The following is a 15031-nucleotide window of genomic DNA, read 5'->3' as shown; positions in this document are numbered from 1 at the left end:
TGTGGCAGCACCAAAGCTGAATCAACAACGGCATAACAGTTTCATGTTTTAGTATATTCACCATCACACTGAATGTGATGAAAGAGGCTGACTTGGCAGTGTAAAATACATAATACATAATGAATAGGATAGATACATGTTGTAGCAAACATTTGCCGTGACATCATTTTGTTGATGTCTGACCTACCCAGATGGCTTTTTTTTTTTTTTTTTTTTTTTTTGAAAGCAGTAATAAGTAGGTCAAACTGATTTTAAAAATCATTGTTTTTGTAGCTCAAATACACAACCAGGATCTGGAACACATGCATAAAATGCAACTAAAAACATGTTAGCTTGCATAATGAAAACATTGTAATACGTTTAAGTTATTCAAATTGTTTTATTTTAGATTAGAGAATATGTAGAAAGCTTTGCATGGGACTTTTTGTTGTGAGTTGGACTGAATTGGTGTTTTACTTCAGTTTTTGGCTTTTCTAAACTTCTGTTCTTTCTGCTCTTCCTTTACAACATTTCCAAGTTACTGAATTGTTTGAGAATGCTTTGTGTATGTGTGTGTCTGTATACTTTGAAGGATGCCATGTTATTGATACTCTACTGCTTATTTTTGCCTCAAACATGCTTTTGTTGGGCTAGGCACATTGAAGCAGATTAGATTGGGCTTTTTTTGTTAAATCTGTTAAGGGACTAGTGCTTATCCCACATTGGAACAACCTGCCCCATTGACAAAGTCTTAACTGCAATTCATCAGATTCATTGAGCAGAGCTTCACAGCCCCGGTGCACCAGCCTCACCTTCAGCCTCCCTTTTCCCTACATTTACCCTCCACCTCTGAGTTTTAATCCATGATACACATTGCCTTCCCTGTCTTACTCCACACTGAAATAGGTTACTCTGTCCTATCCACCTTTTTCGTCAATGTGGAAGTAAGACTATGGGTGAGACTTCCGGTTCATTATCTGCTAAAGGGAAATAACCAGAAGATTTACAAGGTGCAGTAAACGGTAGAACTGTTTGCACTGCAAACCCCAGTGTGTTCATAATTAAGATAATTAATTAAAGTAGCATGGTAAAACACACCAGTTTGCAATATCAAGCAGCAAAATGAGCTGGTTTGTACAGCTAAAAATAGTTGGATGCGGATAAGACTGGAAGCCTGACCCATAATGGCTGTGCCCGTTCTTAAGGGAAGAAAAAGTTGGATATAACTGTGTTTTTTTTTTTTTTTTTTTTTTTTTTTTTTTTTGTGTGTGTGTGTGTGTGTGTGTGTGTGTGTGTGTGTGTGTGTTTCAGTGTCCTTTAGGTGCATCAGAACATTGTAATATAAACAGTATAACAAAACTGTGCACTTCTTTTAGAAATCTGGAGCAAAAGGAGAATGCACTGTTAACTATATCATATCACATTTATGCATTTTACAGACTGATAGCTTATAAAATCACTATTTAATCATTATTGGTATAGTGACAGACATATTGTGCATCCCTACAAAAAAACTTCAGGTAGTTTGAAGCAATTGTGTAATGCTAAAATTAACAACAAAGCAAGGTGTAAGACAGCTTGGGAAAGCGGTTCTGTTTTATTTTTGGGTTCATATTTACTCTTAGGCTGTATTTATTTCAGAAGATACAACAACAATTCTAAGAATCTTTGTGATTCTGTTGTTTTTCCACATTGAGTCTGACAAGTTTAGTTCCATTCTGAAGTACATACACATGCGAATTGTCAACAATTCATATGATTAAATACTTAGTTGGTTACTTAAGTTTTGCAAAAAATCGGAAGAGACCAGAGTTTCATATGTGACCCTGGACCACAAAACCAGTCATAAGGGTCACTTTTTTTAAATTGAAAAAAAAAAATTCCAATTTTTTGGAAAAAAAAAAGAAAGACAAAAAAAGCTTTCCATTGATGTATGATTTGTTAGGATAGGACAATATTTGGCCAAGATACAACTATTTGAAAATCTGGAATCTGAGGGTGCAAAAAAATCTAAATATTAAGAAAATGGCCTTTAAAGATGTCCAAATGAAGTTCTTAGCAATGCATATTGCTAATCAAAAATTAGGTTTTGATATATTTATGGTAGGAAATTTACAAAATATCTTTATGGAACATGGTCTTTTCTTAATATCCTAATGATTTTTGGCATAAAAGAAAAATCGATAATTTTGATCCATACAATTTGTTGTTGGCTATTGCTACAAATATACCCAAGCGACTTAAGACTGGTTTTGTGGTTCAGGGTCACATAACAAATTATGATCTTGACTTAATTCAGTTAAATTGTGAAATTTGTGATGAATATAAATTAGCATCGCCTGTTCAGACCAGTGTCTGATATTGGTCACATTTAAAAGGTCATGTGAACAGAACTTTGGCTTGCAGTGTGAATATGAACCCAAAAATTCTGCATATTTGATGTATTCAGTGCTGTTGAAATCATTTCATTGTTATTTTTGTATTAATCACTCCCTTTATCCACACATTCTTCCTCCTCCATTCTAATTATCCCCCATTGTTTATGTCCCTTCTTTTAATTTTTATTATCCTTCCTTCAAACTTATTCAATCAATTTCTCCTCCCGTGCCCTCTAATCGTCCCTTCATCACTCTGAAGGTGAGGCTAGTGCCGGTCAGCTTTGAGGACCCGGACTTCCTGGAATCGTACGTGCAGTCGGCGGCACTGTACGCTCGCTACCAGATGACCATTCATGGCGACGCTCCGAGCGAGTGCGGGGAGAGCCAGGTACAGGCTTAAACATGTCACATTCACAACTGCATGAAACACGCAATCGATTGATCTAAAGCTCTGCTCACTGACTCACAAATTTGCATACTCTCCTCGTGTACACATTAGCTTTTTACTAGACCTGCACACAATCTGTGCATGTGAAATTCTGCCCGAACTTCTGCTCATCCTCTGAGTATGAAACTTTTAACAACCACTCAGAAGATCTTTAGCAATGCCCTGGCATCTACCAATAGGATGTAAACCGCATAGTGATGGCAGAGAATTTTTTGCATGGGCAAGCATCACATTTTCTATGTTATAGTGACATTTTGATCAAGTTTTCAAATGAATGTTGCTGTCATACAATATTTTACAGTTTTTAATAAGAGTGCAGATGTCAGAATTTGTAGGTTTAATCAGTGGATTTTCCCACACTGCAAAAATGATTTTTAGAAATGTTAAAAATTATGTACAAATATTTCTTACAATTATTTATTGTAATATTAAAAAAATATATATATATATATATATAAAAAAAAAAAAAAAAAAAAAATATATATATATATATATATATATATATATATATATATATATATATAATATCAACATAATATAGTAGTATATAAAACTAAAATACTATTTAATTCGGTCTTATAAATGTAGCATTTATTTCAATATGTTGCTTGCTATTTCTTTGTAATTATTTAAGTTTGCAAGCAATTTCTGAGTGAAAATGGTTTCAGATCAAAATCTTTTAGTGCATTAACTGCAGATAATATGCAAGAAGTGCACAGATTATGTATTCTGTGCAATGCTTCTGTCTGAATGCACTGATTTTATAATGACTCTGCCAAATCTCCAGTGTTTAAATGAAGATGTTGAAGAATATCCTGTGGTGAAGAACTAAATCAGAAGCTAGATATTTATAGATTCCTCAAAGAACGTTGCACGTCACACAGAGCTTTATTACATGTTTGTGTTGTTGAGGGAATGCATCTAAATGTGAAATGAAGATCGCAAATTTTTGACTGAACAGATTTTGGCCTATATATAATTCATGCAGCCAGTGTTGTTAAACAGCATCTGTCCAATGTTCAATGGCTTTATTAATATGATGAGTTTAGTAACAGTCGTGCAGTCGTAGAAAGGTCAGTACACAGATGCAAGAGTTTAACCTGTAACATTGTGTCTATTTATATTCATTTGCGTCTGCTGCAAAACAAAAAGCTGCTGTAATAATTATATAGTACTTGCACAACAACTGTTTTACAGCAGCCTCCATTTGAAGACACGAGCAATTGTTTGGATTGGCCAACAATTCACCTGTGTTTTGGTAGGGAGTGAATTAGGACTGGGTGGATCTGTTGCAATGTAAGCGGCTGAAACTCTTCTACCGTCTGTTATTTCAGTCTTAGGCCGGGCTGGGCCATGCACACACGCCCTGCTCTGTGAAACACGGCCATAACTCAATTATGTGTCATAAAAGAAGCAACATTCTCAGTCTGAGAGCTTGTAGGGAATCTTTACTTTATTAAAACACTGTCGGGAGTACAAAGGGAGGCCAGGAGAAATCAAATTTTGTATAAAGAGCTGATTTGGTGGTTACAACGGAGTGATGTCAAACAAGAAAATGACAAACAGGTCATGAATATAGTGAAAATGTGTTTTCATCTTAAACATGAGTGCTTTTGGAAGATTTTTGAGTATAAAGGAAGATTGGATTGTGGTGTTGAAGATGGGCCAGATTTTTTTTTAAATCTAAAGACAACAAATTGCATACATTTTTGGAGCTTTGGAGCTTTTTAGTGTGTCCTAACAGAAAGAGTATCAAGCAAGTGCTAGCGACAAATCTAGATCCATCTCATTGCAGTCAATGAAGCTTGCTGAAGTCAGTCAGCAGACTAATAGCCTATTGATCTGTGGTTTGTGAATGTTCTGTACATGGAGTTTTTAATTTTGCAGTATAGACAGTCTCATGCCTTGTTCTAATGCAGTGCAACTCTACATTAAGACCTGAAACATACTCCACACAAATACACTGATGGTCAAAAGTTTGGGGGAGTTTTTAAATGTTTCTGAAAAAAGTCTCACCAAGGCTGCATTTATTTGATCAAAAATACAGTAAAAACAGTGATAATCTGAAATATTATTACAGTTTAAAAGAACTGTTTTCTATTTGAGTATTTTTAGGGGTTCAAGCATGTAGCACTGAAACCCTATTGTAATTTTAATCAAGTTTTCAAATGCATGTTGCTACAAGATTTTACAATTTTTACGTCAGTAAGAGTGCAGATTTCTGAATTTGTGAGTTGAATCTAATCAATGGATTTAAGTTAATGCAATAGTAATATTAAATCAAAATATATAATAGCAACATAATATAATAGTTAATAAAACTAAAATACTGTTTAATTCGGTCTGCTTAATAAATGTAGCATTGTTGCTTACTTGTAATTATTTGTGAACAATTTCTGAGTGAAAATAGTTATTAACAAAATAGTTATAAAATTGTTATAATGGTCACGGATCAGCGATCTCCACGTAAAACTGATCGTGCAGACCAAACCATAAGTTGTAGAGACTTGAAACTTGGAGAAACTTGGACGTGCCCCAGTCAGCCTGACGTGGGCGCTACAGCGATTAAAAGTACAAAATCGTTCGTAACTCCTAAACCGTCGATCGCAGGCTTGGGTGTCTTATGTCGTTGGAATCTTTGGTTCACGTCAGACAAAACTCATGCCTCAGATTTAATTGTGAGCCTGCGAAATTTTCGGGTATTTTGGATTTTTTTGCAAAACCTAAAGTTTGCAAACCAAAAGTTTGTGAAGTAGTCCTAGGTTTTTCGTCCTATCAGAAGCAAACCAGTAGAGAAAGATTCTGTTTGAATATCAATAATTATCAAAAAAGTCTAGCTTTCGACTCACCATTGCAAAAGGGACACCAAAATGTTTGAAAGGGGCAGGGACACTTTTAGTAAAATGCCAAGAACTCCTGAACATAATGAGATATCTTCGCCAAACTCAAAACACTTTATGTAGAAGCTCAGTCTGAGGTTGCAGGACAAAAATAGTGGAGCTTGGCCACTTGGTGGCGCTAAAAGAGGGAAAAAAACATAGAAATCACTATACCTACTCAACCATTTGTCCTATCAACATGAAAATGGCTGTGCACGGTCTTGGTCCAAATGCCACAAGTGTCTAAGAGGACATTTGTGTATCTCAAAAAAGCATGGCCGGCACTGGCCGATGAATTTTGAGCACCTGTTTAGACATGGTTAACGGAGGCCGATAGAAATAAAACTCGGTGGGCCTGTTTGACTCATGGCCCCAAAGGTCTGTTAGAAAAGAGGCCTGTCCGAATTTACCCAAAAACCTATAAAGCCTGAAGGAAAACTCAAAACTTCACGAAACCTAGTGAGCACATTCAACAGGTGATTCTAAACAACCATGCAAAGTTTTAAGGGGATCAGACCACAGCTGCCGCTGTAACAGTCATAAACATTACAAAACATAATATTTCTATGGTAAATTATCTGTATTTGCAAAAAAAGGCTTGCTTAAATGCCTTAAAGTGCTTGAACCCCAGTAATCGCTACTTGCAGAAATATTTTAAAATGTAATTTATTCCTGTGATGCAAAGCTGAATTTTCAGCACCATTACTCCAGTCTTCAGTGTCACATGATCCTTTAGAAATCAGTCTAAAATGCTGATTTGTTACATTATAAATGTCTTTACTGGCACTTTTGATTCATTTAATGCATCCTTGCTTATTAAAAGTGTTAATTTCTTAAAAATGACATACCATAGACTTTTAAATGGTAGTGTACCTCGATGTAAATCCATTCACTTTCTCTTTCAGTAACAGCATAGCAAATGCAATAGAATGTTTATAGCTTGGTAAGTGAATAACCTGTCTGATGTAATGGCACAGGCGTCAGAAGGGAACTCTATCACCCCTGTGAGACCTCAGCGTTTTTTTTACCATCACAGTCTTGTGCTTGCATTGTGTTGACCGTGCATTTACGCTTGCATGCTTGTCTAGAATCTGTTTCTGGTCCCAATCACTCACTTTCTGTTAGGACAACGCGTTGGTAGACAGACGCTGAGGGTGAACAGGATGTGGACCTACTTGACATTCTCAGTAACCTGAGAGAGAGGCCTTTGTCCCCCTTAGGCCTGGAAACAGGCCCGGCTCTGCCAACAGCAAATGAATAAATCCTCATGCTCGTAAAATGTGGGAATTAATAAATAATAAGTCGTCAGAGCCGACCGTCTCCTGCTAGATTCTTTCCTGGTGCCATAACAGAGCTCTATTTATAGTGTGGAAGGTGTGCGTATGTTTGCATTAGCATTCCACTCAGATGGGTCTATATGCATAAAGTCGCTTGTCTCTCACTCCATTCCCTCAATCCTTTCTTTACTTTCCTTATTTTGTCCTCTACCTTTTCATATCCTTTGCTGGTGGATCTGACCTACTGCAGCTACTTTATTTTCTCTGTCTGTCTGAAATCACATTGATTTTGTGACTTACGTGATTTGAATTAAAATTATGTGAATTAAAAATACCGTTCAAAAGCCTGGGGTTGGTAAGGTTTTTGAAAAATGAAGTTTCTTCTGCTCTCTAAGGCTGCTTGTTAGATAAAAAAAAAAATACATTAAAAATTGTGAAATATTATTACAATTTAATTTTTTTTCTGTCTAAATATATTATAAAACAATTAATTTCTGTGATACAGTGCTGAATTTTGAGCTTCATTACTCCAGTTTTCAGTGTCACATGATTCTTCAGAAATCATACTAATATGCTGATTTGATGCTCAGGAAACATGTATGATTATTATCAATGTTGAAAACATTGTGCTGCTTGATATTTTTGTGGAAACCATGATACATTTTGTTTTTTAGGATTCTTTGATGAATGTAAAGTTCAAAAGAACAGCTTTGTTTGAAACACGCATCTTTTGTGACATAAACGTCACTTTTGATCAATTTAATGCATTTACTAAATAAAAGGATTAAAGTAATTGTATGAGTTTGTGGGCTGGTTATGCAGTAATTGAATGACTTCTGGTTATTGTGTTGCTTAAAATCAGTGTAAATGACCCTTTGTTATGAGTGTAAGAATGTAATTGAGACACGCACACACAGAGAGGCAGGGATTTCTGTTGTTGTAGTCTGATTGTAGTGAGGCGTGACTGAGCTTCTACACATGTGGCACTAATTTTCAGCACAACAAATGCTGTTGAAACTGTTAAAACTTTACTCCTCCTAATGGTATACTAACTAATTATAATGAGTAGCGATGGGGAGGAGAGGAGGAACACACATCGACTTTCTATATTAAGTGTTAATATGTGCATTTGCTGTTAAATGATGCATGGCGTTTTCCAAAATGAGCTGTTTTTCTTTTTTTGTAATGTGTGAGAATAATAACTAGTTAAATGAAGTATGTTGTTACCTTATTACCTCTCTGACAGATGTAGGTTGATCTAAACAGTAGATTTCATGGTCTGTTAAGGACCGATCCCTAACGTTCAGTACGTTCTGCCTGATTTCAAATTAGCAGAGCTTTAAATCCCTGCTGAGCCATTTCACTTCCTACTTTTGGTCAGAGTTCACCTTTTTGCTTTCGCAAAAGGCCATTTTGGAACGTTTCAGAACAACACATTTGAAGAAGGGCTACAGAGAGAATGACGCTAGTGAAGGAAGCGGGCGTGCTTGTGGTTAACATTTGCCATGCACGAAATGGGTAGTTGACAAATAACAGGTTTTTCTTTTAACATCGAGATTCAAAGAGAGAAAAAAAAAACATTTTCAAACCAGGAAAAGTTATAGGGGAGAGGTTGAGAAACTTGGTTTGGATAGAGGAGGTTATTACATTCTGGTTGTTTGTTTGCTGGTTTATTTTTTGTTGTATTTTCTTTCTTTTTTGTTTTTATTTTTCATCTACATTCTTTTTTTTTTCTTCTGTTATTTTGTTCTTTTCTTAGTTTTTTTCTTCTAATTTGAATTGTTCCAATTTTATTTATTTTTATTCCTTTCAGTTTCATTTTTTTTTTCTTTCTTCTTCTTTTCTTTTTAATGTCTTTCTTTCCCTTTCCTTTTTTAATCTTTTTTTCCTTTTAATTTATTGTTCCATTTTATTTATTTTTTTGTTCTTTTCCATTATTTTCTTTCCCTTATTTCTCTTACTTTATTTTTGTCTTTTCTTTTTTACTTCATTTTTCTCTCCCTTTTTTCTGTTCTTCTGTGCATATAAATGTAAATCCACATGTGAATGTGGGGCATCTTAATTCTGTCCAGTCCAAGTTAGTAACCAGGCAGGGTCACGTCTGCCAGGCTCCAGGAGATCAGCAAGAAGACTAATGGAAATATGCATGGCTGCGTTGCCCTCTCTCATAGAGCCGTTACCCACAAACCCCCCTGTTGAGTGCCTGGCAGCACAGGAGAGAGTCTTTGCCAGCTTTTACCCCCCGAGCGACTCACCGCACCCCTCTCCCATATCCCATCTTTCTCAGTTCCACTTTCCCAACAATACGTTTCTCTTTCACAACCACCCGGAGAGGTAAACAAATTGAGCCTTATTGCAAAAGACTCCGTTGTTGATATAAACCGTGCAGCTTAAAGTATATATAACAGAAACAGTTCTCCGAAAAGTGTATATGTTCAAGAACTTTTAACGGAACCGAACATCATAAATTGTGTGGTTGTATTATATTTAGGGATATTCTGGCTTCCCAACCCACATTTGCTGTTAGTTCTTTAAACATCACAGATGCAGAAATCACCATATGGAGTTTGTAACTGCTGACTAATTCTCTCCAACCCTCTCGCTGTCCAATAAGCGAAGCTGCTCACGCTTGTTTTGTAGCATTTTAAACCACAGGAGCCTTGTTTCGCCCGATTACAACCAGACCCGCTTTGTGTGTGTCTGTATATTAAAGATGGAGGGCATGAAATATGCGTTTTTGTGAGTTTGTTACGTGGAACCAAATTTACTTCCATCTAATTTATTCTGAAGAAGATCTGGAATCTGCGGCTTCATTTGAAGCTTTCTTCAAGTCTAAAGGAGTCTAATGGATTCAGTGTGGGTGAATTGTCATTTAGTTTGTATAAAGTGCTCCTCTCTCTCTCTCTCTCTCTCTCATTGGTTTATGATGTTTCACTATTACAGCAGAGTATGTTAGTATCACAGGCCTATGGATCACCATTGACAACCAGCTAAAACAGCCAACACACACATGCTGCTGAAGCACTGCCAGTGATCATGGACTGGCTTTTTCCATGCAGTTCTGATTCTTACACTCTAAAAATGCTGGGTTAAAAACAACCCAACTTGGGTTATTTGGCATCCCAGTGCTGGGTAAATATTGGACAACACACGCTGGGATATTTTGACCCAGCTGGATGGGTTAAATGTTTTTACCAAACATGAAGTGAAAGTGACATCACAAGTACACACACACAGCAGTGAGAAGTGAACACACACACACAAGCCATTGCTCCAGCGCCCAGGGAGCAATTGGGGGTCAGTGCCTTGCTCAAGGGCACTTCAGTCATGTTATTGAAGGTGGAAAGAGTGCTGTTCATTCACAATCCCCACCTTCAATTCCTGCTGGTGCAGGAATCGAACCAGCGACCTTTGGGTTACAAGCCTAGCTCTTTGACCATTAGGCCATGCCTGCCAATATTTTATATTGCTGGTTAAGGATGGACTGGAGCTTATAAAAATGCACATAGAATTACTAGAGGCAACAGCAATAATCAAAAGATGAACATCTATTATTAAGCAAGAACACATGGATTTATTTGGGTGAATACAGCATAGTTTACAATATAACATACATTGTAAACTTGTTTAACAAGCATTTTATACATAAAAAACGTAACATTTAAAAGTAGAATTTTAATTTAAGTATATTCAGCCATTCTCTATAATTGCTTTTTACTGAAATGGTGCTAATTCTGATGCTGGTGTGTCGCCGAAATCTGAGCCGGTGAAGGGCTGCTGTTCACTGGGTTAACTGTGAACTTCAGACCGCGGCCTTGCGTTTCACTCGTAGCTAAAAGAGGCCATGTCTCCAAAATCTGCCCATGAACAAACAGTACTGACATTAGAGAACATATTTTAAGATTAAACTCAATAATGAATAAAATCCATTTATTTTATGCAAGGCAAAAGGTGTTTTCATCCTGCAAAACAACCGCTGCTGACGCAGCTGACTGACATCTCATCCTTATGTTGCGTTACGTACATAATAATACAATTTCCAGCACAGTAAAGACTTTATAAATGAATTAAAATGTATACAAACCTTTATTTTTCTGAAGAAGTGGAAATCGACAGCGCTGAGAACCGGTCTCTCCTGTAGAGGACTCAGAAAGCCCGTACTCTGACTGACTGTAACTCAGCAGCTTGGTTGTTTCATCAGAGACAGGTTCAACCCAGCGGTTGGGTAGAAAAAAATAACCCAGCAGCTTAGTTACAGAAAAACTACCCAGCACCTGGGTAAAAATATTAAAAATAACCAAATAAAATGACCCAACGGGCTGAACCCAGCATTTGGGTTAAAAAAAAATAACCCAGCATTTTTAGTGTATGTTTGGATCTTTAATCTGAGCAGTTTTGTCTCACACTTCCTAGTTTTAGTTGCTATTAGGCAGAGACTTGACTTTATGTGAGGAACACAGCATGCAAGTCACTCTTGTGTGCTCTGTGCATGGGTGTCGAACATGTTTTGTATTCTAACATGCTTTACTTTTGATCTAAACAGAGAAACACATTACCTAAATCACCTGCCATTCATCAGTAAACAAATCAAGTCCATCACGGCACAGAAGAAAAAGCTTTAGCAGACATAAAGTTATTTAAAACCTCATTGAATAAACATCTTGCCCTTTCTTTTTCTTCACAATGCTAGCCAGTTACTGCCGCCTCGCTTCGGCCAAAGCAAACTAATGACCGAACAGCTACTTATTGTGAAATTAAGTAAACAATATTAAATGTCTTACATCACTGTGATTACAAAAGTTGTAATTGTGTGTGTTGTTAAAGAGCCAAGTTGATTTAAACTCTCTTAGATAAAGCAGAATTGAAAGCGTCTTCTGTTTGCATTGATCTGTTTGTTTGTGCATCGCAACCAGCCCGACGTTGTTCGCGGACATGTTGTCGTTAATCTTTTCTCATTTATCTGTGTGCATTGTGTGTAGATATTGTAGATGCAGTAAAGCCTAGTCTATTGAAGATTTGGTGATGAGAAGTTTAATAAAATTATGCAAAAGGCCATATCAAATGTGCTCAGCTGTATTCATGAGACTGCCCACCAACTATATCTTTTGTGTTTTATTATATACACATGAATGTAAAGTAACACATTTCTTTTCTACATCTTTCTCCTCACAGTTCAAGAGGTTCCTCTGTGACTCTCCTTTAGAGGTAAGTCTTTTTACATTTCAAATGTATAACCCTCTTTCTGAAGTCTTAGCCAATTCAGAGGATTTCCCTTTGAAATTGCACAGGTCCAGTATAGTCTCAAAGCAGATGATTCAACCATTTTCATCAGTAGTTCCATGCGGTTAATACTCATACATTTCTTCTGGTTTTTAGTGAAGGACTCAAAGTGTGCATGTAGTTTCCATCGGCAGTCATTATAATTGCTTAGAAATGACTTTGCACAGAACATCTTGATACAAAATTGTATATTTTTCTTTTGATTTTTAATACTTGACAGGCTTCGTGAGCATTTATATCAAACTTTAGGGTAGTGCCACATATGAGTAAGAATGTTAATTTTGCGCAGTCTATAGAAGCGCCGTAGTGAGACAAACAACATGTGGAAACATGCGGCTTTTGTAGCAGTGTAATTGTTGGGTTGTTTGTTTGTCATGAAACAATGGAAAAAGTTTAATGTGTTGTCCAGACCAACCACATTTCTGTGCAGCATGGCATGGCCACACACACGGGACGCAAACAGAGAGTTGACTGTGATGTGAAATTGTCCTTGACAGATGATCTTGTCTCCGTCATGTCCAGCTGACATCATTAAGCAAACCTCTTGTTGTGTTTCTTTATTACTAAGGAGCAGATGAGGACATTTAAAGAGCAAATGTGGCTGGGCCAAACATTTGTTGATGTTAATATCTGGTTGAATGGAGGAGGTTGAACATCTTAATTGGTTTTCCATTCAAAAAAAAAGTACTTTGTGAATTACAGAAAAGTACTATTGCATGGTACAAATATACTTTAATTGTATGTATATGGTAGTTTTTTCCTCTGGTATTTATATGACGTATTCCACTTTAAACAATATAAAGTCTGAAAAACAAGATATTACCACGGCATATGTCAAAACATGCACTTCAAAAGATTTGTGGTACTGCAAGTTTTTCTTGGACCTGTACCATGGTAGTAGCTTGTTATTCTTGGACACACTTTGCATCATGGATATATCTGATTCATCACTGTAACAAGAAGTGTTATTTTAATATCATTTATCTACTAGTTTAATATTTATTAATAGTTTGACTTCTGTTTTTTCCATTTTAGTGTAAATTTTAATCATTTTGTTTTGTGCTTTTGTAATTTTGGTAACACTTTACAATAAGGTTCATTAGTTAACTACATTAGTTAACATGAACTGAGAATACATGAACAAACAATGAACGACTGTGTTTTCATGAATTAACTTTAACAAAGATGAATAAATACCATAATAAATGATTGTTCGTTGTTCATTCATGTTAGCTAATACATTAACAAATGTTAAACAAATGTTTTTTATATTTCTGTTTTGTGCTTTACTTGTTTTTGTTAATATTTTTGTTTTACTTTATTTTTATTTTTTCAGTTTTAGTAAATTTAGTACTTCAGCTTAAACTTTCAGTTGCCAAATCAACAAGTTTTGTGCTATTTTTTTCAAAAAAAAAGTAAGGTTTTCATCTGATTATTTTAGTTTTTTTTATTTTATTTCATTTTTATTTTAAAATTAGATTTTTAACACATTTAGTCAACAATAATAACACTCATGCCCACAGTACTTTTTTGAAAGGGTGGTATATTTAGTGCCGTGGTAAGACTATTTTTGGTATCTGCAAATTGCATTTGATCCTTAAATAGACCAGTTTTATCATTTGGTCACATTATTATGTGAAGTAAACCTATTGGTGTAAGGCTGTTTTAAGTTGTAGTGGCTTATAAGCCTTTTTTATTTAACTTTTCCTACATTTTTAAAGGGGGAGGATGTGGAGGGAAACATATGCACTCTGCTTTCCCCTTTGTGCTAATGAAGATTGTTAGCATTTATAGCAAGCATGCTTTTATCACCTCACCAAAGCTGGTAGCCAGACGTTCCAGCATCAGAACTGTTGATGGCATAAACTCACTTATACTTTATAGGTTATGTTGTTTGCAAACGGGTTTTTTCAGGCTGCATGATTTGATGAAAAACACAGTAAATTAATTATAATTTTAAGTAGCTTTTTTTCTATTTGAATATGTTGTGTAATGTAATTTATTCCTGTGATGCAAAGCTGATTTTTTTTTTTTTTTTTTTTTTTTTTTTTTTTTAGCATCATTACTCCAGTCTTGAGTGTCACATGATCAGAAATCATTCTAATATGCTGATTTGCTGCTTCAAAGGATTCAAATCTTTCATAACATTCTAAATGTGTTTACAGTCACTTCTGATCTGATGAAGTAAGTTCTAAATTAAAAGTATTAATTTTTAAAATCTTAATGACAAAAGCTTGAATGCTAGTGTGGTTTCACTAGTTTAGCTTAAGAAAAGATGCTTTCCTTAGATTGTTAGATTACTGCTAAAATGTGTGAAGATAATGATAATATAGTACTACATCAAGGACTTTTTTTATTTCGTGCTCAGATGAACTGGGATTCTGCGTGCTGAAATCTTAAAGGGGCAATTGGCATCAGGTGCAGAACCATGTGCGCTTGTGGCGTATCCGCCGACTTAAAGATGCGTGAACAATAACACTATTTGAACTTCGCCTGCGAAGTCAAAAGTAAACGAACGTAATTGTCGATTTGCCATTAGCATGTATTAGACTCCCTCACCTGGTTGTGTTTATCTAGGTGTGCGTGTGTGTTTGTTCGCGTGTGTGTCACATGGCGTACGTGGCAGCGTGTTTTGCGTCACTGAGATGCCCTTCTCCTGATGCACGCCTGTGTTGCATTTGTATGTCTGTTTCTGCTTGGCTTTTTTTAAAATGTTTTTTATTGACCTGAAATGTCTGTCCTAAGGGGAAATGCTCGTTAACAGTGGTGTTGTGTAATTAGTCGTCAAGG

At 35.9% G+C, this 15031-nt stretch overlaps 1 protein-coding gene across 4 annotated transcripts in view; it reads left to right on the top strand.

Moving 5' to 3' along the window:
* The window catches only part of LOC127175356 (arginyl-tRNA--protein transferase 1), a 99242-nt gene that overhangs the window by 24694 nt on the left and 59517 nt on the right, over window positions 1-15031 (top strand). For 2 of the 4 annotated variants that reach the window (XM_051126386.1, XM_051126384.1), the window contains exons 7-8: window positions 2617-2745; window positions 12134-12166. In XM_051126386.1, the coding sequence (XP_050982343.1) occupies window positions 2617-2745; window positions 12134-12166 (162 nt within the window). The remainder of the gene's footprint in view (window positions 1-2616; window positions 2746-12133; window positions 12167-15031) is intronic. The other 2 variants (XM_051126385.1, XM_051126383.1) reach the window with 1 other exon arrangement.

This window comes from Labeo rohita, chromosome 13 (assembly GCF_022985175.1).
Source record: "Labeo rohita strain BAU-BD-2019 chromosome 13, IGBB_LRoh.1.0, whole genome shotgun sequence".
NCBI lineage: Eukaryota > Metazoa > Chordata > Actinopteri > Cypriniformes > Cyprinidae > Labeo > Labeo rohita.
This window is presented reverse-complemented; position numbering and strand designations above follow the sequence as displayed.